The sequence below is a fragment of the Sphaeramia orbicularis genome, chromosome 6 (assembly GCF_902148855.1).
Source record: "Sphaeramia orbicularis chromosome 6, fSphaOr1.1, whole genome shotgun sequence".
Classification (NCBI taxonomy): Eukaryota; Metazoa; Chordata; class Actinopteri; order Kurtiformes; family Apogonidae; genus Sphaeramia; species Sphaeramia orbicularis.
The window spans coordinates 520,209-546,128 of NC_043962.1; the positions used below are offsets into that span (position 1 = coordinate 520,209).

The 25,920-nt window shown below is 35.4% G+C and overlaps 1 protein-coding gene across 1 annotated transcript in view; it reads left to right on the forward strand.

The window, feature by feature from the left end:
* The first annotated feature begins 187 nt into the window (after window positions 1–187).
* Window positions 188–25,920, forward strand: part of pskh1 (protein serine kinase H1) — a 38,384-nt gene continuing 12,651 nt past the window's right edge. The window contains exons 1-3 of the mRNA XM_030135881.1: window positions 188–521; window positions 6,550–7,326; window positions 12,878–13,801. Coding sequence (XP_029991741.1) covers window positions 7,258–7,326; window positions 12,878–13,801 — 993 coding nt within the window. The 5' untranslated portion in view covers window positions 188–521; window positions 6,550–7,257. The remainder of the gene's footprint in view (window positions 522–6,549; window positions 7,327–12,877; window positions 13,802–25,920) is intronic.

Sequence of the window (25,920 nt, forward strand, 5' to 3'; positions counted from 1 at the left end):
TAATGTTATTTTATCTTATTTATGTATTTTCTTTTATTCTATTCTAATTCATTTCTTTTGATTTTACATTATTATTATTATTATTATTATTATTATTATTATTATTATTATTATTATGTTTTAACTTTTATTGTGAAAGTGCCAACCGGAACCTGTCTGTGGTGTGTTTCCGGTCTCCTCAGCTGTGGAAGGTGGTTCTGACCGAAAAACACCGACCACAAAAACCAGCGGACGGGAAAAGTTTTCCGTGGTCCGCTTGGGAGCCGCTAACTCTCCGAACTCCTCCGAACTCAACCACCGAAGTCTGAGACTGACGCGGAACTTTTCCACTTCCGGGAAAAGTGTCGGATTCTAAAAGTTTGAGTCGTAGTTCGGGCTGAACTTGGTGAAAATGGAGAGTCCAGCTGAGTGAGAGAGAGTGGGGTGAGGAGGCAGGCTTTGGCACGGCACGGCTCGGCTCATGCTAACAGGCTAACACTGTTAGCTTACACTGCCCTCCGCTAACAGCGACTAATAATGAGGTGAGCTAACAGTCCCATGTGAACACAACATGCTAATGGCCCAGTTCTAGGGGTCCTCAGTGTCGTGGTGGGTCCAGGTGGGTCCTGGTGGGTCCTGGTGGGTCCTGGTGGGTCCAGGGTCAGACTGAGCTGAGCTGAAGGCACAGACACAGACACAGGCCGGACCACGGGCACCCTTCAGCCACAACAGCCCCACTTCCACAGGCTGCTGAAGTCCTGCTGGAGCTGCACTGGTGCTTCCGCTAACACTGGGGCTCAGAGCAGACTGTCCTCCAGCTGGGGTCCTCTGATGGGAGTGGGCTTCTGCTGGTGGTGGGACAGCTCTGGGTCTGTGGGGCCAGCAGACCTGAGATCATCCTACTGTTAAAAAGGCCATGTTTTCTGGGTTTCTTTGTTTTTAAATGATTATTTCCTTGAAGAACTGAATTCCAGCAGAAATCTGCACAAATACTAAACACACTAGTATCAGATCAGGACAGGATCTACTGTTCCATCACAAAGTTTTCATAGTTCGTAGTAGGAGGTAACCATAGGAACATTTCATGTCATGGTTATTGGGACCAACATTCTCATGGTTCTCATTATTATCACAGTATTATTGAAACTGTGCTCAAAATGTTCAAAAAGTACCGAGCACACACTGAAAGAACTGAACCAAGTTGGATTCAAATTAAATAAGTAAACAAACAAATACAATACCAGTCCCACTGTCCCTTCTGTGTCAGAAACATTCCCATATTAACCCTTAGTGGTCTGAGTCTATTCTGTCTGTTTTTCAGTCCTTTTGACTTGGCCTTTCTATACTACAGAAACACATGTTTACTATACCCATGTTTACCTCCGCCAAGGACGTTCTGTTTTTGCCAGGGTTTGTCTGTCTGTTTGTCTGTCCGTTAGTGTGCAACATAACTCAAAAAGTTATGGACAGATTTGGATGAAATTTTCAGGGTTTGTTGGAAATGGGATAAGGAAGAAACAATGACATTTTGGTGGTGATCAGGGGTGGGGGGGCCCACGGGGGTGGGGGGGTGCAGACCAGAAAATTTCATCAAAATCTGTCCATAACTTTTTGGGTTATGTTGCACACTAACGGACAGACAAACAGACAGACAAACAAACAAACCCTGGCAAAAACACAACCTCCTTGGCGTGGGGGGCCCACGGGGGGGGCACTGATCAGCCTTGGCGGAGGTCTGCGCTCTCTTAGTGCTTCTAGTTGGATCTGTTTTTTCAGCACAACTTCATCTAGATCATCTGTCTGTTATTTTTTCACTTTAACCTACTATAAAAACACACAAAAAATACATCAAATCTGATTTGAAAAATGTATATAATTTATTGCATAAATAACACACAGATGTTTAACGAACCTTTTCACAGACTTTAAAAGTGAATATTGGTTCAAATATTAGGTCTAGAAAATTAAAATTGGAATAAATGAACCCTTTCATGCATACTGGTCACTACAGTGGACAGCTCTTCTGCAGCTCTTCTCTTGTATATTCATGTATTTTGTTCTTTCTGTTGTTTTTTTGTTTTGTTGTTTTTTTTTTTTACACATATCTTTATTAAAGTTTTAAGACACTCCATATTTTTTCTGACATGAATTGGTAACATTATGTAGATCTCCCCTGAGCATAAACCCCCAGAATCACAAGCCCTCCCCATGGTTTTCACACAGTTTATCAGTACATACATGTTTCTGTGCGTCAAAAATTAAACCTGTGGTGTCCAGCTGAGTGGATATTTTTGCAACTTCATGAAAAATAGGTTCATAAGATTTGTTTTTTTCAATATAATTTTTTTTGTATGTATTTTTTCCAAAATTTTTTTTCATTTTTATTTTAGTTTTTTGATTTATTTTTCAGAAGAAAATTTTCAATCGCATTATTTTTTTCATGCCTACAGAGAAATAAAAAACACTCAGGAAAAAATTTTGATTAAGGTTCTCATAATTCGTGCATGAAAGGGTTAAAACTATACTCAAATATTTGACATTAACGCAGATCTGTACATAGGCGTTTTTACCCCTAAAAGTGCGATAAACACAGTTATCATGAGCATGAGAATTTAAATGGTAATACTAACTGTCTGGAATTTTACCGCCGTTTATCATTATACCGGTAATTGTTCCATCCCTAGTTCATAACTAACATAACATTATTTTTGTGCAGTTCCAACAAAGGAACTAACATTATTTAATAAGAGTGTTAAATAAGAATAAATACAATCTAAACAAAAAACTAAAATGAACCTCCACAATATCTGCATTTGAATAAATACCTAAAAATATCCATACAGTACTTTTTAATATTGATAGAATATTGTGAGATCAAATATCGCGATATACTGCAGAACCTGAACATCCGTCAAATCTGCACAGAATCATGCAAAAAGCTTCACAGCTGAACTTATTTCCCAAACGTTCACTAGAGCTGTCAGAAAATATGGGTTCTGCAGTATATACGATACTTCTCTTCACAAATACTGTATCGATTTTAAAAAGTACTGTATGGATATTTTCAGGTATTTATTCAAATGCACATATTGTGGAGGTTCATTTATGTCTTCTGTTTTTCCAGCTCATTATTTCTACATTCTCGTGGGTATTTTACTCTTTTATTTCTACATTCGTGGGTATTTTACTCTTTTATTTCTACATTCTCGTGGGTATTTTACTCTTTTATTTCTACATTCTCGTGGGTATTTTACTCTTTTATTTCTACATTCATGGGTATTTTACTCTTTTATTTCTACATTCTCGTGGGTATTTTACTCTTTTATTTCTACATTCTCGTGGGTATTTTACTCTTTTATTTCTACATTCTCGTGGGTATTTTACTCTTTTATTTCTACATTCTCGTGGGTATTTTACTCTTTTATTTCTACATTCTCGTGGGTATTTTACTCTTTATTTCTACATTCTCGTGGGTATTTTACTCTTTTATTTCTACATTCTCGTGGGTATTTTACTCTTTTATTTCTACATTCTCGTGGGTATTTTACTCTTTTATTTCTACATTCTCGTGGGTATTTTACTCTTTTATTTCTACATTCTCGTGGGTATTTTACTCTTTTATTTCTACATTCTCGTGGGTATTTTACTCTTTTATTTCTACATTCTCGTGGGTATTTTACTCTTTTATTTCTACATTCTCGTGGGTATTTTACTCTTTTATTTCTACATTCTCGTGGGTATTTTACTCTTTTATTTCTACATTCTCGTGGGTATTTTACTCTTTTATTTCTACATTCTCGTGGGTATTTTACTCTTTTATTTCTACATTCTCGTGGGTATTTTACTCTTTTATTTCTACATTCGTGGGTATTTTACTCTTTTATTTCTACATTCTCGTGGGTATTTTACTCTTTTATTTCTACATTCTCGTGGGTATTTTACTCTTTTATTTCTACATTCTCGTGGGTATTTTACTCTTTTATTTCTACATTCTCGTGGGTATTTTACTCTTTTATTCTACATTCTCGTGGGTATTTTACTCTTTTATTTCTACATTCTCGTGGGTATTTTACTCTTTTATTTCTACATTCTCGTGGGTATTTTACTCTTTTATTTCTACATTCTCGTGGGTATTTTACTCTTTTATTTCTACATTCTCGTGGGTATTTACTCTTTTATTTCTACATTCTCGTGGGTATTTTACTCTTTTATTTCTACATTCTCGTGGGTATTTTACTCTTTTATTTCTACATTCTCGTGGGTATTTTACTCTTTTATTTCTACATTCTCGTGGGTATTTTACTCTTTTATTTCTACATTCTCGTGGGTATTTTACTCTTTTATTTCTATATTCTCATGGTATTTTGTTCTGTTTTTTGTTTACTACAACAGTACTATTGTGATACTGCAGGTCATAAATGTAGTTTTTTGAAATTAATAAGCACTTTTTACTGTCTGAAAGAGGCAAATGGTTTTTTTTGGGAATGCACAAAAATAATGTTCTGATGTTGATGATTCAGGGCCTGAACACTATGGATTCTTTTTCAACATTTAAGCAGGATCTGAAACTGTACTGTGGTGTAAACATTATTTATTTGTGTGGTTTTTTTGGACTGGTAAAAGCCGCATGTTAAAATTTTATTTAGCCAAATGCTGCACAAAAAGTTTTTTCAGGAAATAATCTTTTAAAGAAAGAAACAAAACAAAAAAATATCGCCTTGTTAACAGTATTGTGATATATTGTGATATATCGTATTGTGATCCTAGTATTGTGATTTGTATTGTATCACCAGATTCTTGCCGATACACAGCCTTAGTCTGGTTAGTGCACAGGTGTCAAACATGTGGCCCAGGGGCCAAAACCAGCCCCCCGAAGGTGCCAGTCCGGCCCCCCAAAGGTTCCAGTCCGGCCCCCCAAAGGTTCCAGTCCGGCCCCCCAAAGGTTCCAGTCTGGCCCGTGGGATGAATTTGCAAAGTGCAGAAATTACACGTAACATATGAACAATCAAGGATGTCAAAGTCATTTTAGTTCAGGTTCCACATACAGACCAATGTGATCTCAGTTAAAAATAACAGCATAATAACCGATAAATAACGACTCCAAATTTTCTTAGTTTAATGTGAGAAACATCATATTACATTACATCTATAAATAAGTAAGGACAACTCCAAATTTTTCTCTTTGTTTTAGTGTAAAAACTTACTTTAAATAATGAAAATATTAACATTTACAAACTATCCTTAAACAACAAAAATGCGAAAAACCTGAAATTTTGAAAGTGAAATTTTAACATTCTTCCTGTTTTTAAATATTTTGTGCCTTTGTAGATCCAATCCATAATGTATATGCATGCATAAATGGTAAGTTGAGTTGTAATATTGTTAAAATTGCACTTATTTTTTTTAAAGAAATTTCATTTTTTTTCAGGTTATTCACATCAATTTTGTTTGGATAGTATTAGGGATGTAACAGTATGAAAATTTCATGTCGTGACCAAAATTATCATGATTATCATTATTGTCGTGGTATTGTTGAAATTGTGCTCAAAATGTTCAAAAAGTACTGATACACACACTGAAATAATTGAACCAAGTTGTATATGGAATAAAATAAAAAAATAATAGTCCCACTGTCCCTTCTGTGTCAGAAACATTCACATATTAACCCTTAGTGGTCTGAGTCTATTTTGTCTGTTTTTCAGTCCTTTTGATTTGGCCTTTATATACTATAGAAACAAATGTTTACTATACCCATGTTTGGATCTGTTTTTCACCACAACTTCATCTATATCATCTGTCTGTTATTTTTTCACTTTAACCTACTATAAAAACATAAAAGGACAGAAAACACACAAAAAATATAAAATCTGATTTGAAAAATGTATATAATTTATTGCATAGATAACACACAGATGTTTAACGAACCTTTTCACAGACTTTAAAAGTGAATATTGGTTCAAATATTAGGTATAGAAAATTAAAATTGGAATAAATTCAAACTATACTCAAATATTTGGCATAAAAGCAGATCTGTACAGAGGGATTTTACCCCTAAAAGTGCGGTAATCAAACACGGATATCATGAGGATTAGAATTTAAACGGTAATACTAACTGTCTGTGATTTTACCACCGTTTATCGTTATACCGGTAATCGTAACATCTCTATATGCATATGTACATATTTTTTATAATTTAATTTTGATTGCCCTAAAACAAAGAGGAAAAATTTGGAGTTGTCATTATTTACAGGTTATAATGCTGTTGTTTTAATGGTCCGGCCCACTGGAGGTCAGTTTGGGCTGAATGTGGAACTGAACTAAAATGAGTTTGACAGCCCTGGGGTATATGTAGTCATATTTCTGGCTGTGGAGTTTGAAAATATGGCCTGAACATCCACCAAATCTGCACAGAATCATGCAGAACTTCCCAGCTTCACTTATTTCCTGTGCGTTCACTGTGATTCCACACGTTCAGAAGCTCTTCCTGTCTTGTCAGCGTTTAAGTGTGGATGTATTGGGCCTGTTTTAATGACTCCAGTTTCACATTTCATATCGTCTTCTGCATTTCAGAGCCTCCCTCCGCCGTTCTCTGGGCTGGGATTCTCCAAAGGAGCCGCTTTATCTGTGGCAAGACTGCTGCTGACATTGCAGCTTTTCCCGATGGATCGAAGCTTAGTTGATGATCTTATTTTCTGTGGAAGTTCAGCGTAAATCTGAAACATAACTTTGCATTTCTTCTAAAGGCAACTGCACTGAAGCTTGTTTTAAAGAGAATGGATGCCCCCAGGCTCCGAGCCCCCCCCCCACACCCCCCTTTCCCCTGATCAATCTGTTTTTGTGCCCGGAGCATCTACACTAACTCATGCAATTTTCCTGCAGACATTCAGCGTATTACAGCATGTAGGATGGGACTGTGCTGTGTGCTTCAGGCCCACTGAGGCTCCACTGGCTTTGGAAAACAGGCCTATCCGTTTACTCTGCTAAAGGACCATCACCAATAATACACTATTCACTGGTTAAGTCCGCTGTCAAAGTGCCGGCCGAGACGCATTCATGAACGCATGGACTTCCTGGGCCGGGCTTCAGTGGACGTACGGGCCGTTGTTCATGACCTTTGGAGTGGCTGTAATCAGCTTTATTCATGAACCCTCTGTCTGAGGCCGAGTACAGCGTGGAGGCCGGACGCCCTGACTGTGTCCGATCAGCTGTTGATGCGGTGATGAGGCAGGGCTCCTGGGGGCCTCACAGGCTGGCTGGGCACAGGCCCAAGGTGATGTGATGGGGTGCAGGAACAGTAAGGTCCTCCCTGAGCCTCCAGGGGATGTGCAGTTGGACCTGGTCAAAAAGGTCAGTACGCTGGTTTACTGATGAATAAGGCTAATGACGTTCATTTAGTCTGCTGTTAATGGAAGTATACTGTTCTTTTAGAAGCTGTACAGCAGGTAACAGTGAAGAAACTATACCTTGTCAGAACAAATGAAAAAAGAAAAGTATTTTTACCAGTGGGGTCATTCCATATGAAAGCAACAGATTTTAAGAACAGTTCCCACCTGACCCTCTCAGATTTTTCTAAATTTTTACATACAGGGTGGGGAAGCAAAATGTACAATATTTTGAGGCAGGGATTGAAAGACAGTGTGTGACCAATTAGTTTATTGAAAGTCATGAGAATTTATTTGCCACAAGAAAATGTCCATAATAGAAAATGTTTTTATTCTATGTGTCCTCCTTCTTTCTCAATAACTGCCTTCACATGCTTCCTGAAACTTGCGCAAGTGTTCCTCAAATATTGGGGTGACAACTTCTCCCATTCTTCTTTAATAGTATCTTTAAGAAAGTCCACATTGCTGTGTGATGTTCTATTGGTAGCATGTTCTAAAACGTTCCAAACAGCAGAATCCAGAGGGTTTAGATCTGGGCTGGAAGGCGGACATAAACATGATTCCCAAAAATTGCTAAAGTTAGATTTGTTGCTGTTGTCAACAAGTGTTTTGGTGTTCTTGTGTAAGAGTTTAACTTCAAATCCTATTTTACTGCATTTCTAACGGTCTTGTTGTCTACCTCAAGTTCAATTGCCATTTTTCTAATGGATTTGGTTGGATCCTTTAGGATTTTGGATTTGAGAGCTTTAATAAAAGCTTTGGTACGTTTTTTGTTGCTTCCTCCACTTCCAGACTTTCTGGTAATAGTTTTGCTCATAGTCATTCTCTTCTTTCCATTATAAACAGTCTTTATGGACACTCCAACTATTTTTGAAATCTCCTTTGGTGTGACGAGTGCATTCAGCAAATCACACACTCTTTGACGTTTGCTTTCCTGATTACTCATATGGGCAAAAGTTTCTGAAAAGGTATGGATAATAGTGTTAGGTATGATTATGACATCAGTATATGTTTGGGTTCAAAACAATTGACATAGTGTCTGCTGAGAAAAAACAACTAAATGGTCATTGTACATTTTGCTTCCCCACCCAGTACTTATAGAACATTATATATGATGAAAAATCCAAAATTTCAAGACTTAATTGTAAATAGTTCCAAAGTTCTGACCATTTGAAGTAGGCAGGGGGTACCCTAAAATTGCGACCAAAATTAAGACTTAAAATGTTGGTCTATTTTCAGGCTTCTATAACTTCTGAACAACAAGAGCTAGAGGTCTCAAATTTTCAGAATCATTTCACAGGAATCTATAGTCCTAAGAAATGGGAAAAGATTTACTTAAAATTTATAATTACATATTACAGAGAATGACAAGTTGAGATTTTATCCATGGTGAACCTCTAAACTGCTCCTTTTGTCCACTCATTCCACACAAACTAATCCTCATATTCATTGTAAATGTTCTGTGCTCTATCTGTTCTACTGAGGGAATGGATCTGTGCAAAATGAAGGTCTATGTTCTGTTCTGGATGAGATCTGAACAGATGAACAGCACAAATATCTGTCCAACCTTCAGATTCACAGGTCACCATCAGCATGTGGGATAGGTAGGATCACAAAATAAAAGACACCATGTGAAAGGACAGGAAGTGACTACATTTGGACACCAAGCACAACTGGCTTCTATAAATCCTTCTGTTAAATGTTCACATTAAATATGTAGCAATGGCTAAAAATGGGATTTATAGAAGCAAGTTGTGCTTGGTGTCAAAATTTAGGTCACTTCCTGTCCGTTCATATATCATCCATAACAGAACATAGGACCTTCATTTTACGCAGATCCATTCCCTCAGTAGAACAAATATACCACAGAAAATTTCTAATGAATGTGATGATTAGTTTTTGTGTAATGGGTGGACAAATATAGTATTTTAGAAGTTTGCGATGGATAAAATCTCAAATTTGTCCTTCTCTGTAACATGCAGTATTAAATTTGAAGTAAATCTTTTCCCATTTCTTAGGACTATAGATTCTTGTGAAATGATTCTGAAAATTTCAGACCTCTAGCTCTTGTTGTTCAGAAGTTACAGAGGCCTGAAAAAAGCTGAAAATTTACAGTCTGAATTTTGGTCGCAATTTTAGGGTACCCACTACCTACTTCAAATGGTCATAACTTTGGAACTATTTACAATTTAGACTTGAAATGTTGGATTTTCCCATCATATATAATGTTCTATAAGTATGTAAAACATTTAGAAAAATCTGAGAGGGTCAGGTGCGGACCACTGGATGAAATTATATGGAATTACCCAATGACGATACTGTCACTGCACTCATATATGTAAATGAACTATTAACTATAATAATAATATTTATTCAGACTCATATATGTAAATGCACTATTAACTATAATAATATTTGTTCAGACTCATATATGTAAATGCACTAGTAACTATAATAATAATATTTATTCAGACTCATATATGTAAATGCACTATTAACTATAATAATATTTGTTCAGACTCATATATGTAAATGCACTATTAACTATAATAATAATATTTATTCAGACTCATATATGTAAATGCACTATTAACTATAATAATAATATTTATTCAGACTCATATATGTAAATGCACTATTAACTATAATAATAATATTTATTCAGATTCATATATGTAAATGCACTATTAACTATAATAATATTTGTTCAGACTCATATGTAAATGCACTAGTAACTATAATAATAATATTTATTCAGACTCATATATGTAAATGCACTATTAACTATAATATTTGTTCAGACTCATATATGTAAATGCACTAGTAACTATAATAATAATATTTTTTCAGACTCATATATGTAAATGTACTATTAACTTTAATAATAATATTTATTCAGACTCATATATGTAAATGCACTATTAACTATAATAATAATATTTTTTCAGACTCATATATGTAAATGTATTATTAACTTTAATAATAATATTTATTCAGACTCATATATGTAAATGCACTATTGACTATAATAATAATATTTATTCAGACTTATATATGTAAATGCACTATTAACTATAATAATAATATTTGTTCAGACTCATATATGTAAATGCACTATTAACTATAATAATAATATTTATTCAGACTCATATATGTAAATGCACTATTAACTATAATAATAATATTTATTCAGACTCATATATGTAAATGCACTATTAACTTTAATAATAATATTTATTCAGACTCATATATGTAAATACACTATTAACTATAATAATAATATTTGTTCAGACTCATATATGTAAATGCACTATTGACTATAATAATAATATTTTTTCAGACTCATATATGTAAATGTACTATTAACTTTAATAATAATATTTATTCAGACTCATATACGTAAATGCACTATTAACTATAATAATAATATTTTTTCAGACTCATATATGTAAATGTACTATTAACTTTAATAATAATATTTATTCAGACTCATATATGTAAATGCACTATTGACTATAATAATAATATTTATTCAGACTTATATATGTAAATGCACTATTAACTATAATAATAATATTTATTCAGACTCATATATGTAAATGCACTATTAACTATAATAATAATATTTATTCAGACTCATATATGTAAATGCACTATTAACTATAATAATATTTGTTCAGACTCGTATATGTAAATGCACTATTAACTATAATAATAATATTTATTCAGACTCATATATGTAAATGCACTATTGACTTTAATAATAATATTTATTCAGACTCATATATGTAAATACACTATTAACTATAATAATATTTATTCAGACTCATATATGTAAATGCACTATTAACTTTAATAATAATATTTATTCAGACTCATATATGTAAATGCACTATTAACTATAATAATAATATTTATTCAGACTCATACATGTAAATGCACTATTAACTATAATAATAATATTTTTTCAGACTCATATATGTAAATGCACTATTGACTATAATAATAATGTTTATTCAGACTTATATATGTAAATGCACTATTAACTATAATAATATTTGTTCAGACTCATATATGTAAATGCACTATTAACTATAATAATAATATTTTTTCAGACTCATATATGTAAATGCACTATTGACTATAATAATAACATTTATTCAGACTTATATATGTAAATGCACTATTAACTACAATAATAATATTTATTCAGACTGATATGTAAATGCACTATTAACTTTAATAATAATATTTGTTCAGACTCATATATGTAAATGCACTATTAACTATAATAATAATATTTATTCAGACTCATATATGTAAATGCACTATTAACTATAATAATAATATTTGTTCAGACTCATATATGTAAATGCACTATTAACTATAATAATAATATTTATTCAGACTCATATATGTAAATGCACTATTAACTTTAATAATAATATTTATTCAGACTCATATATGTAAATGCACTATTAACTATAATAATAATATTTATTCAGACTCATATATGTAAATGCACTATTAACTATAATAATAATATTTATTCAGACTTATATATGTAAATGCACTATTAACTATAATAATATTTGTTCAGACTCATATATGTAAATGCACTATTAACTATAATACTAATATTTTTTCAGACTCATATATGTAAATGTACTATTAACTTTAATAATAATATTTATTCAGACTCATATACGTAAATGCACTAGTAACTATAATAATATTTTTTCAGACTCATATATGTAAATGTACTATTAACTTTAATAATATTTATTCAGACTCATATATGTAAATGCACTATTGACTATAATAATAATATTTATTCAGACTTATATATGTAAATGCACTATTAACTATAATAATAATATTTGTTCAGACTCATATATGTAAATGCACTATTAACTATAATAATAATATTTATTCAGACTTATATATGTAAATGCACTATTAATTTTAATAACAATATTTATTCAGACTCATATATGTAAATGCACTATTAACTTTAATAATAATATTTATTCAGACTCATATATGTAAATACACTATTAACTTTAATAATAATATTTATTCAGACTCATATATGTAAATGCACTATTAACTATAATAATAATATTTATTCAGACTCATATATGTAAATACACTATTAACTTTAATAATAATATTTATTCAGACTCATATATGTAAATGCACTATTAACTATAATAATAATATTTATTCAGACTCATATATGTAAATACACTATTAACTTTAATAATAATATTTATTCAGACTCATATATGTAAATGCACTATTAACTATAATAATAATATTTGTTCACACTCATATGTAAATGAGATGTATGTTCATGTTAAACCTGCAAAACCAACAAAGCTAAAGACGACCTAAAACTTTTGCACATCACTGGACTGTATGTGAACATTAATACATTTTCCTGTCATTAAATGTATATATACTTACTTGTATTAGTCTGTTTATGTGATTATCTGTGTTCTTGTGTTCTTCAGGTTGACCCTCTCCAACCTCCTCAGACAGATATCTATAAGCACTTCATACGAGGGGATGACACTGGAAGCAAGATGGGTGGGGCTGGTGGGGGAGGAGTTAACAAGACAGGCTCCACCTCACCCTATCAGGCCCAGGCACAAGCTGCCACTCCCACAGCTTCTGCCCCGCCCCCCAAAGAGCCCTCCGAACTGTCGGACCCTCAGCGGAAGAAGGTGGCGAAGTATCGAGCCAAGTTTGACCCGCGGGTCACAGCCAAGTACGACGTCAAAGCTCTGATCGGACGGGGGAGTTTTAGCCGAGTTGTTCGCGTGGAACACAAAAGCACACGGCAGCCGTACGCTATCAAGATGATAGAGACTCGATACCGGGAGGGACGGGAGGTGTGCGAGTCGGAGTTGTGCGTTTTGCGTCGTGTTCGTCATACCAATATAATCCAGCTGATGGAGGTGTTCGAGACGGCAGAACGCGTCTACATGGTGATGGAGCTGGCCACCGGTGGCGAGCTCTTCGACCGCATCATCGCTCGCGGTTCTTTTACGGAACGGGACGCCACACGGGTCCTACAGATGGTCCTGGACGGCGTCAAGTACCTGCACACATTGGGTATTACTCACCGAGACCTAAAGCCCGAGAACCTGCTCTACTACCATCCCGGAGCCGATTCCAAGATCATCATCACCGACTTCGGTTTGGCCAGCAGCAGGAAAAAGGGGGACGAGTGTCTGATGAAGACCACCTGCGGAACACCCGAGTACATCGCCCCCGAGATCCTGGTGAGGAAGCCCTATACGAACGCTGTGGACATGTGGGCGCTGGGAGTGATATCGTACATCCTGCTGAGCGGAACCATGCCCTTCGAAGACGACAATCGCATGAGGCTGTACCGGCAGATCCTCAAAGGGAAGTACAGCTTCTCTGGAGAGGTGAGAACGTCTGTCTGCATCTGTCACACACATTCACACACTTGTGTATCACAATTATTGATTTGAAAAGTTACATCTATAGAAAGTGAAAGAAAAAATCCTTCAAATGCAGCTATTTCATGTCCAGACCTATTTTTGGTTATGTAGGAAAAAAAAAAATCTTTTTTTTTAGATTAGTGACAAAATAATCTTAAATTCCAGTGAAGCCATGCTTAAGCAGAGGGTTAAATGCTTACTTTCATAATTTTCCATTGGTTTAGCTCATCCTACTTTTATGGACGTTCTGTGTCTGACGCGTGTTGCAGCACGGGAGGGCATGTGGGTGCAATGCTACTGTTGCACCATGGGAGGGTGCTATCCTACAATGGCACCACGGGTACAATGCCAGTAGTTTGATTAATTAGTAATTTAAAAAAAAAACATGTTTTTTGAGAAAACTGAAATTCCCTACATAACCGGCACCATCTGATATTAAAGTGCTTCAAAAAGCAATTCACACTAATTTTTTAGACAAAATGATTTTTATAATGATAAAAGGGTGTGTAAAAGGTCTTAAAACTGTATTGAAAATAGAAATGCATGATTGAGATTTCAAATTATAGTCATGATAAGTTCTGTTATTATTCATTCTGAGAGAACTTTCTGAGGGACTGAGTTCAGTTCATATAAAAAGTTCCGTAATTTTCTTGAAAATCCTTTTTTGACAAAAATTTTAATGGATTTACAAACTTAAGATGTTATACTATTTAGCATTACAAAAAGTTTGAAATCATTATCTCAATTCTAATTTTGTGGATTCAAAGTCAATAGGCACGTGTCTTGTTAGTTAGTTTGACCTGGATTATACTCAATACAAAGCTGAAACTGTTCCATTTTCCTTTATATTTCATATCAGATCTCATCATAGATATTAATGTAATTAAAATCTGTGACAAAGGCCAGGTGCATGTGTGGTCTAGTGCAGGGCTGTCAAACTCATTTTAGTTCAGTTCCACATTCAGCTAAATTTAATCTGCAGTGGGCCAAACCAGTAAAATAATAACAGAATAATATAGAAATAATGTCAACTCCGAACTTTTCTCTGTGTTTTAGAGCAAAAAAAGTAAATTTATGTTATGAAAAGGTTTACATCTGCAAACTATCCTTTCAAAAGATGTGAATAACATGAACAAACTGAAAACAGAAGTGTAATTTTAACAAAATTATGCCTCAGTTTATCATTTAATAACAGACAGAATATTGTTAAAATTGTACTTACTTCTCTTAAGACATTTCAGGTTGTTCAGGTTATTCACATTTTTTGCGAGATTATACTTTGTTTTAGTGTAAATACATGAAAATATTTACATTTACAAAGAGAAACATTTGGAGTTTATGACATGAAGTATTTGACTGGTCTGACCCACTGGAGATTGAACTGGTCTGAATGTGGAACCTGAACTAAAAGGATTATTAATATCTTCAGTGTACTTTTTGCATTTCACACATTCATCCCAGGGCCGGACTGGACCCTTTGGTGGGCCGGATTTGGCTCCTGGGACGCATGTTTGACACCTGGGGTCTAGAGGGAATTATCCAGAACGTAAGGGCCTCAGCTTGGAAACGGTCTAGTACAGATTCACTGTCCTGAAAACTGGGCCAATACCAAAGAATTTAAGTGATACCTGCCTAGAACATTGGAGAATTTTTTTTAGTCCAACCGCCCAAAAGGTCTGATGGACTACTGGAATCAGCTGTTGTCTGGTAACAATTTTTCAAGAATCTTCTTCGAAACCGTTTGTCAGAATGACTTGACATTTGTTGTGGAACATCTTTGGGGTAAGGTCTACCAAATTTGTTCAAAGAATTGGGAAATATTGATTTTTAAATTTTCTACGCATTTTTAAAATTGTCAAATCTCCATTGGTTTATAATGGGACACATTTCAAAGTGTTATAACTTCAAAACAGTTGAACATACTGATCTAATTACTGTTGGTATTAGATAGGAAGTCACATATGGGTTCTCATTTGGTGCCATGACCTTTGACCTTGAGTGACCTTGAAAGGTCAAACGAATGTCAATGAATGTCTTTAAATATTTCTTTGAGCTACAGGAGCCTTGATCCTATTTTTTTATTGTTAGTGTAACTTTTTAACCCCAAGTACAGTTGAGCTGCTGAGGGCAAAACCAGAAATAAAAATAGGACCAGTGGCCCTGTAGCTTACCGGCACTTCCTATCTCTTATAATGGGGAAATTTTTCAAAGTCGCACCAAATCCAGAATCAGATCCTGATCCAAATAATTTCACTAACTTTTGTTGACATCATCATAAAGAAGCTGTATACCAAGTTTGAAGTCAATCGGAATTGTAGTTTTGGAGAAGAAGACGATTGAAAGTTTTGTAACTGACGACAGATGCCGACGCTGGAGGCCACATGACGACAATAGCTTACAGCCTATTGGCCGGTAAGCTAAAAACCAAACACAAGCCTCGTTTCCGCCGTAGGAAGCCTGGACCTCGTTAAACTTATTTGCAGAAAATGCACAAAAGACAGTTCAGCGGGACTTGGAATTAGTAACTGCATTGGATTGGTGCCCCAGCCTGATTTGAATACATTTCTTAAAAATTCCTTTGAGGTGTGGTGGAAACGAAAATCACACGATTACCAGGAATTCTCTTTCCCAGGTAAATAACTTCCTGATAATAAAAGTTCCTGGGAATGTTGGTGGAAAAGGGGTTGTAGCAGGAATGTACTGTACAGGTACAGGGTGTCCATAAAGATTTGTTGCAATTTAACAAATTTATTGCAAAGAAAATGAATCAAATGTGTGGAAATCATTACAAAATCTAGAGTAGATATTGAAGGGTTTTTTTGCCTCTTCTTTGTAGGGCTGTAAGAAAATATTGGTTCTGCAATATATTGCGATATTTCATTTCAAAATACTGTATCAATATTAAAAAGTACTGTATGGATATTTTTAGGTATTTATTCAAATGCAGATATTGTGGAGGTTCTTTTTTTTGTTTTGTTTTGTTATATTTCATTTCCTATTATTTAACTCTTTTATTCAATACTGTTCATTCCTTTGTTTGGATTGAACTCAAATCCTGTTCTGATGTTAGTTGTGAACTAATAGAATCTGAACATTTGAACAGGATCTGAAACTGGAATGACTGTAAAACAGAATTTCAGTTTGAACATTTGGTGATAGAACATTAGATCCTGTTGGGATCAAATACAAATATATTTTGTATTTGTGCAGATTTCTGCTGGAATTCAATTCTTCAAGGAAATAATCATAAAAAAAAAAAAGAAACAAACCAAAAAAACTGCCTTTTTAACAGTATCGTGATATGTCGTATTGTGATCCTAGTATTGTGATTTGTATTGTATCACCAGGTTCTTGCCGATACACAGCCCTACTTCTATGTGGACCACCATTAGTTGCACAAAGCAGATCCAGATGGTCCTGAATGTGTTTCCATGTTGTCTGTATCAGGCTTTGTCAACGGGTTTTGGCTTTTCTTCTAAGGTTTGCGTGTTTACACATTTTTCCTCACACTTTCTGTTTGTGCCTCATGCAGACTTTCCTTCATCCTACCTGCCTGCTTTTCCTCACCCTCTCTAAGTCCGTACACCCTCTTTCTAAGTGTGCGCTGTAATTTATGCTCTATCGTGTGTATCTAGTCTGAAGAATGCTGAGTCGTCCGTTCCTTTGTTTCATGGAGTGGGATGTTTATGTTGCCTCTGAGTTTTACAGAGGAGGCCCTTGGTTAATGTTTGTTCACATGAAGTCTCTCCAGTGGAAGTAATATTTGAGCGCTGTTGTAATATTTAATAAGAAGTTGTTGAATTATCTGAGTTTGGTGGGGGTGCATCCACCTTGGACAGATCTCATGTGTCCGACAGGTAAGATAAGGTCAAGTCTGACATATTTAATAATTGAAAACACTTCCCAGGCTGCCTGTATTTTAGCTGAGCTCTGCACATATTGAACTGGAGCAGCCGGATGAACAGTCCGTGCTGTCCTTGGAACAGTGGTCACTGCTACTGACCGCTCTGTATTTTCAGGCTGATACAGTCAGTGTTCCAGCAGATTTTGTGGGTTTAGCTGTCACATAAAATGCTGCATGTTTAACAATTTACAGGAGTCTTCGTGACAGCCTGAAGCACATCTGAGCATGGATTCTGTCTGGGCATGCAGACTTTCTGGGACCTCAAAATGAACAATGTCTTGAACCAGGGCTGAGAAACTCATTTTAGTTCAAGGGCCATATTCAGCCCAGTTTGATCTGCAGCAGGCTAGACCAGTAAAATAATGACTTAATAACCTCTAAATAATGACAAATCCAAGTTTTTCTTTTTGTTTTAGTACAAAAAAACCCAATTAAATTATGAAAATATTTACATTTTACAAAAAAGATGTGAATAACCTGAAAAAACAGAAATTTCATTTGAAAAACTAGAAAAGCACTCAGAGAGCACAGACCTCCGCCAAGGCAGATCAGCCCCCCCCGATCATCACCAAAATTTAATCATTTGTTCCTTGTGCCAGTATCAGCATTTCCTGAAATTTTCATCCAAATCCGTCCATAACTTTTTGAGTTATCTTGCACACTGACCGACCGACCTACCTACCTACCTACTTACGTACGTACGTACGTACTTACTTACTTACTTACTTGGAGGAGGTAATTAGTGAAATTTGAACACTATTCTGCTTGGACTTCTTATTTCTACATGTACATTTACACACAGTGTTCCATAAACATTTGGGAACAGGCAGAATATTGTTCAAATTTTGGAGTTTGGAACTAAAATTTGAACAATTTCTCCAATATTCCATCTGTTATTATGAACACAACTCCAGATCACAGTGGATCCATAAATGCACCAAACATTTAGGAACAGGCAGAATATTGTTCAAACTGCACATTTCGGTTGTTCATCTTTGTTTTTATTTATGTATTTATTTGCGTTTTATTGTGAAAGAATAGTTTTGTAAATATAAATATAGAATTTTACAAATCTATGTGATGGTCTCAGCAGTAAACCTTAGGTCCTGTTAAGTGTCATAAATATTTCATGTCATTTCACTTATTTGTTTTTCTGATGTATGTTTTTCTTTTTGCCAATGTGAGCTAAAGTCTTCTGCATGAAAGTCCACATTTGTGAGAACACAAACCACTGAACGTGATACTGTTTAAAGTTTAGAATTAGCCTGTAATAATCTCTATAATAATCCCCAACTTTTGCTGTGTTTGAATCAGACTGTTTGTGTTGAACTTCTAAATATGGTTCAAATGAGCTTGTAATGGTTGTAAGAAGTGTTTAAGCCCTGGGCTGTTTGTTTCTACTGGGAATCATTTCATTCATAAAAAAACCAAGTTATGATCAGAAAACAGCTAAAGGAAGACTGAATTCATAATCCTCTCTTCATAATGTGACCTTTAGTTTAGCTCTTTTTGTCTCATTCAGTGAGTTTCATCAGTAGTGAAATAATCCTTGTACTGTTGGGTCTGCTTAGTGTTAGCTTAGCGCTGCACAGTCTGTTTCACTGGTCTGTTTTTGTAAATTATTTGTGACATATGCTGGTCTCAGACTGTTAGCTTGGTTTAGATATTTGCATGGTAAAGCGTTTGTTGTTGGAGTCGTGTTCTGTTTTCCCACAGTTGGTTGTGTTGTGGTTTTAGTGGAGGTTTTTCTGGTTACGTGGATGTATAGCATGTGTGTATTTAAATCAAAATGTACAACATTGGTCTTGTTGTTTGTTCATGTCGGCGTGTACTGACTGAGGTGGGTTTTTCATATTTTATGAACGTCAAAGAAAACACAATGAGATAAAAACAAACTAAAGACATAAATAGATAAAAACAACATAAAAAAGAACATGAAAAGAACTTAAAAAAAAGAATAATGTAAGAAACACAAGAAAATGAAAGTGACGCAACAACACCAGAACAAATTAAAGATGCAAAGAGATGAAAATGAAGTAAAACACAGACTAAAGCAAAAGGAAAACACCTTTTCTTAGATAAACTGCTTTAACCTTTAAAGACCTAGAACTATTTCTGTGGTGTCATCCCTATGATTATTATTATTTTTTTTGTACATTTAACCTTTCCTAAGTGATTTATCAGAATTTATTAAAATACTCTCGTCTACATTTTGTATTTGTCTGCAAAAATTAGGTATTTTCCCATATTTAAATCACTGATCATATAGATGTTCATAAAAACTCAGAGCAAATTCAAAGGTTATTATATCGAAACAGAGAAAACAGAAGAAAAAGGGACTTTTTCAGCAAGAATATATCCCAAACTAAATATAAAACCAAGTGTCTACAACCACTGTCACTGATCCAACTCCATGGGTTTGACTGGTGAATCAATGTTGTAGAAGATGACGGTGTTTCCACGGTAACTACGGAGCCTCTGAACGTCCAAATATGGTCATATCTGATGACCATGAAAAGATGAAGAACTGTATTTTACACCAATTATTTCAACATATTTCTGAAATTTTGTTCAGTTTGTTGCTTTTTTTGTTCTTGTTGCTGATTATTTTTTTCCCCATTTTTAAAAAAATTCTTTTTGTTCATTTTATTGATTATTTTGGCTGTTCTGGTTCATTTTGTTGGCAATTTAATTATTTTTCCTTAATTTTTGTAAAATTTTTGGATAATTTAGTTTATTTTTCAACATTTTCTTTTCTGTTTCATTATTTTTTCTTCAATTTTGTTCAGTTTGTAGCTTATTTTGTTGATTTATTGTTAATTTTTAATTCCTTTTATTCATTACTTTGGCTGCTTTTGTTCATTTTGTTGCTTATTTTGTTATTTCTTTTCACTTTATTTTACTCAGTTTGTTGCTTATTTTTTTTCCACATTTTTAAAAATTATTAGGGACCGAGCCGAAAGGTAAGGCCCTCTCACACAGTGAGAGGCCTTGCCTGCAAGCAAGGCCCTATTGTTTTTCGTTCGTTTTTATATTATTATTATTATTCACACACCACTTTGACCTGGATTTTGACCCCCTGAACATGCACGAAAACTCACCAAATTTGGCACACATGTCAGGCCTGGCGAAAAATTTGATAAAATGAAAAAATTAACCCCATAGGTGCCAAAATGGGCTCTCTAGCGCCACCTATGTGAAAAAAACGGCAACTGCCCTAGTGGCCAGTAGGAATGTCGTACAGACATGAAACTAGTGCCAAAATTTTTGTTGGATCATGCTCTACAAATCATCCACTGACACTCATGACCTATCTGCAACAGGAACTTCGCAATATGCCTTTCAAAATAAAATTTCTAAAACTAACTCCGATGACACCGTTTGTGGTATTGACTTCTAAATAGCGCCAAAAGATACAGTGAACTCTCCTTAATACAATGATTTCACACCTTTTCCATAACTGTCTTAGTTTCTTTTTTACAAGCCAGCAAAGTTGCGATGTTTGAAACTCATTTTTCATTTTGCAGTTTTTCCCCACATGTGACATATCTACACGTTCACAGGACTCACCACAACGCTCACATGCAAAACATTTTGAGATAGGATGTATGGTTATTGATTTATAACAATTTGTTTATTTTCATACTTTTTCGGCTTTAGACTGCCATTTGACCCCCTTAACATGCTCCAAAACTCACCAAATTTGCCATGTATGTCATGGCTGGTGAACCCTTTCATTCAATATCAAAATTAACCCCTTGGGTGCCAAAGTGAACTCTGTAGCGCCACCTATGTACTAAAAAACACACAAAATCGGCCCTAGCGGCCAGTAGGAATGTCACAGAAACATGAAACAAATGCCAAAATGTTGGTCTGATTGAGCCCGACAAATCATACACTGACACTCATGAGCTAACTCCAACAGGAAGTTGGCAATCTGCCTTTGAAAGTTACTATACGTTTCTGCAATTACTGCTTAGTCATTTCAGACCTTTGAATAAAAAGTTATACCTCATTAAATTCCCACAAGTCTGCAGAATCCAAAAGTGAAAGAATTTTTCAGATCCGACCTACGGTTATGGAATAATGGCGATTTTTTGAAGACTATGTTTACTTTCACTTTTAACAATGACAAAGTCCCTATAAAACTCTTCCTGGTGCACAGCTGTATGTGTCTGTCCTTAGTGCAGTGGTTCATGTAGCTGCCTATGGAACAAGAGGACCCAAGTTCAAATCCCAGACAATCCAATTTTTTTTTTTTTTTTTTTTTCTTTCTCCATTTTAAAACAGGTTTTACTCGATTGTATTTTGGATATTGGAAATTTTGCACACATTCAAAAGTACACTGAGTACATTTTTTCTAAATAAAACCCTAATTACCAATAATACAAAATTTCTATTACATAACTTCTTTTCATTTTTATGACCAAACACTCAACTGTTTGTGCAATGTTTCTTCATTCAAAAGTACTCTTTCTCACAGACACACATGCTCACACAATAGGGTTTTTTCAAAATAAAAGCCTTAAATGTGAGAAATCATCACTTTAATGCTCAATTATTTATACAATTTCAATTCATTTTTCAAACTGATTCTTTCTCTCACATACAAAACAAATGCACATACACACAGTAGGGTTTCCAAAATAAAAGTGTCATTTTAAAGGTGATGGTGGTTTCAGCAGAGGGTCGCTGGTGTTCTGTACAGATGTAAGGAGGACAGACACTAAAGGGTGGGAACTGGTATGGGGACGGAGAGGTGTGAGTGGAGCTGAGGTGTGGACATTCCCGGGACGCAGATCGCGGGGGAGGCGGAACGCCCGGTGCGAGGTCCCGCCCAATGCTGCTTGCAGCTTTAATTAGGGACCGAGCCGAAAGGTAAGGCCCTCTCACGCAGTGAGAGGCCTTGCCTGCAAGCAAGGCCCTATTGTTTTTCGTTCGTTTTTATATTATTAGGGACCGAGCCGAAAGGTAAGGCCCTCTCACGCAGTGAGAGGCCTTGCCTGCAAGCAAGGCCCTATTGTTTTTTGTTCGTTTTTATATTATTATTATTATTATTATTCACACACCACTTTGACCTGGATTTTGACCCCCTGAACATGCACGAAAACTCACCAAATTTGGCACACATGTCAGGCCTGGCGAAAAATTTGATAAAATGAAAAAATTAACCCCATAGGTGCCAAAATGGGCTCTCTAGCGCCACCTATGTTAAAAAAAACGGCAACTGCCCTAGTGGCCAGTAGGAATGTCGTACAGACATGAAACCAGTGCCAAAATTTTTGTTGGATCATGCTCTACAAATCATCCACTGACACTTATGACCTATCTGCAACAGGAACTTCGCAATATGCCTTTCAAAATAAAATTTCTAAAACTAACTCCGATGACACCGTTTGTGGTATTGACTTCTAAATAGCGCCAAAAGATAGAGTGAACCCTCCGTAATACAACGATTTCACACCTTTTCCATAACTGTCTTAGTTTCTTTTTTACAAGCCTGCAAAGTTGCAATGTTTGGAACTCATTTTTCACTTTGGAGTTTTTCCCCACATGTGACATATCTACGCGTTCACGGGACTCAGCACAACTCTCACATCCAAAAATTTTTGAGATAGGATGTACGGTTATTGATTTATAACAATTTGTTTCTTTTCATACTTTTTCCACTTTAGACTGCCATTTGACCCCCTTAACATGCTCCAAAACTCACCAAATTTGCCATGTATGTCATGGCTGGTGAACACTTTCATACAATATCAAAATTAACCCCTTGCATGCTAAAATGGACTCTGTAGCGCCACCTATGTACTAAAAAACACACAAAATCGGCCCTAGCGGCCAGTAGGAATGTCACAGAAACATGAAACAAATGCCAAAATGTTGGTCTGATTGAGCCGACAAATCATACACTGACACTCATGAGCTAACTCCAACAGGAAGTTGGCAATCTGCCTTTGAAAGTTACTATACGTTTCTGCAATTAGTACTCAGTCATTCCAGACTTTTGAATAAAAAGTTATACCTCACTCAATTCCCACAAGTCTGCAGAATCCAAAAGTGAAAGAATTTTTCAGATACGACCTACGGTTATGGAATTATGGCGATTTTTTGAAGACTATGTTTACTTTCACTTTTAACAATGACAAAGTCCCTATAAAATTCTTCTTGGTGGGCAGCTGTCTATGGCTGTCCTTAGTGCAGTGGTTCATGTAGCTGCCTATGGATCAAGAGGACCTGGGTTCAAGTCCCAGACAATCCAAACTTTTTTTTTTTTTTTTTTTTTCTCCATCTTAAAACAGGTTTTACTGCATTGTATTTTGGATACTGGAAATTTTGCACACATTCAAAAGTACACGGAGCACATTTTTTCAAAATAAAACCCCAAATACCAATAATACAAAATTTCTATTACATAACTTCTTTTCATTTATCTGACCAAATGCTCAACTCTTTGTACAATGTTTCTTCATTCAAAAGTACTCTTTCTCACAGACACACATGCTCACACAATAGGGTTTTTCCAAAATAAAAGCCTTAAATGTGATAAATCATCACTTTTATGCTCAATTATTCATACAATTTCAATTCATTTTTCAAACTGATTCTTTCTCTCACATACAAAACAAATGCACATACACACAGTAGGGTTTCCAAAATAAAAGTGTCATTTTAAAGGTGATGGTGGTTTCAGCAGAGGGTCGCTGGTGTTCTGTACAGATGTAAGGAGGACGGACACTAAAGGGTGGGAACTGGTATGGGGACGGAGAGGTGTGAGTGGAGCTGAGGTGTGGACGGTCACGGGAGGCGGATCGCGGGGGAGGCGGAACGCCCGGTGCGAGGTCCCGCCCAATGCTGCTTGCAGCTTTAATTATTATTATTATTATTCACACACCACTTTGACCTGGATTTTGACCCCCTAAACATGCTCGAAAACTCATCAAATTTGGCACACATGTCAGGCCTGGTGAAAAATTTGATAAAATGAAAAAATTAACCCAATAGGTGCCAAAATGGGCTCTCTGGAGCCACCTATGTGAAAAAAAACGGAAATAGGCCTAGTGGCCAGTAGGAATGTCATAGAGACATGGAACCACTGCCAAAATATTTGTTGGATCAAGCACTAAAAGTGATACACAGATGACCCTACCCTAACTCCAACAGGAAGTTCGCAATTTGCCTTTCAAAATAAAATTTCTAAAACTAACTCCGATGACACCGTTTGTTGTATTGACTTCTAAATAGCGCCAAAAGATAGAGTGAACCCTCCTTAATACAACGATTTCACACCTTTTCCATAACTGTCTTAGTTTCTTTTTTACAAGCCAGCAAAGTTGCGATGTTTTGAACTCATTTTTCATTTTGCAGTTTTTCCCAACATGTGACATATCTACACGTTCACGGGACTCACCACAACGCTCACATGCAAAAAATTTTGAGATATTATGTACGGTTATTGATTTATAACAATTTGTTAATTTTCATACTTTTTCGGCTTTAGACTGCCATTTGACCCCCTTAACATGCTCCAAAACTCACCAAATTTGCCATGTATGTCATGGCTGGTGAACACTTTGATTCAGTATCAAAATTAACCCCTTGGGTGCCAAAATGAACTCTTTAGCGCCACCTATGTACTAAAAAACACACAAAATCTGCCCTAGCGGCCAGTAGGAATGTTGTAGAAACATGAAACAAATGCCAAAATGTTGGTCTGATTGAGCCGACAAATCATACACTGACACTCATGAGCTAACTCCAACAGGAAGTTGGCAATCTGCCTTTGAAAGTTACTCTACGTTTCTGCAATTACTGCTTATTCATTTCAGATTTTTGAATAAAAAGTTATACCTCATTAAGTTCCCAAAAGTCTGCAGAATCCAAAAGTGAAAGAATTTTTCAGATACGACCTGCGGTTATGGAATTATGGCGATTTTTTGAAGACTAAGTTTAGTTTCACTTTTCCCAATGACAAAATCCCTATTTAAAGCACACTACTGCCATCTGGTGGGTGTCTGACAATATACCAGTGGTTACAGAAGTGTTCTGTTATACAGGAGTCCTGGGTTCAAACCCCAGGCAGGGAAATAGCTTTTTTTTTTGTTTTGTTTTATTATTCTTCCCTCCATCACATTTTAAAACAGGTTTTGCTGCATAATATTGTGGATATTGAACATTT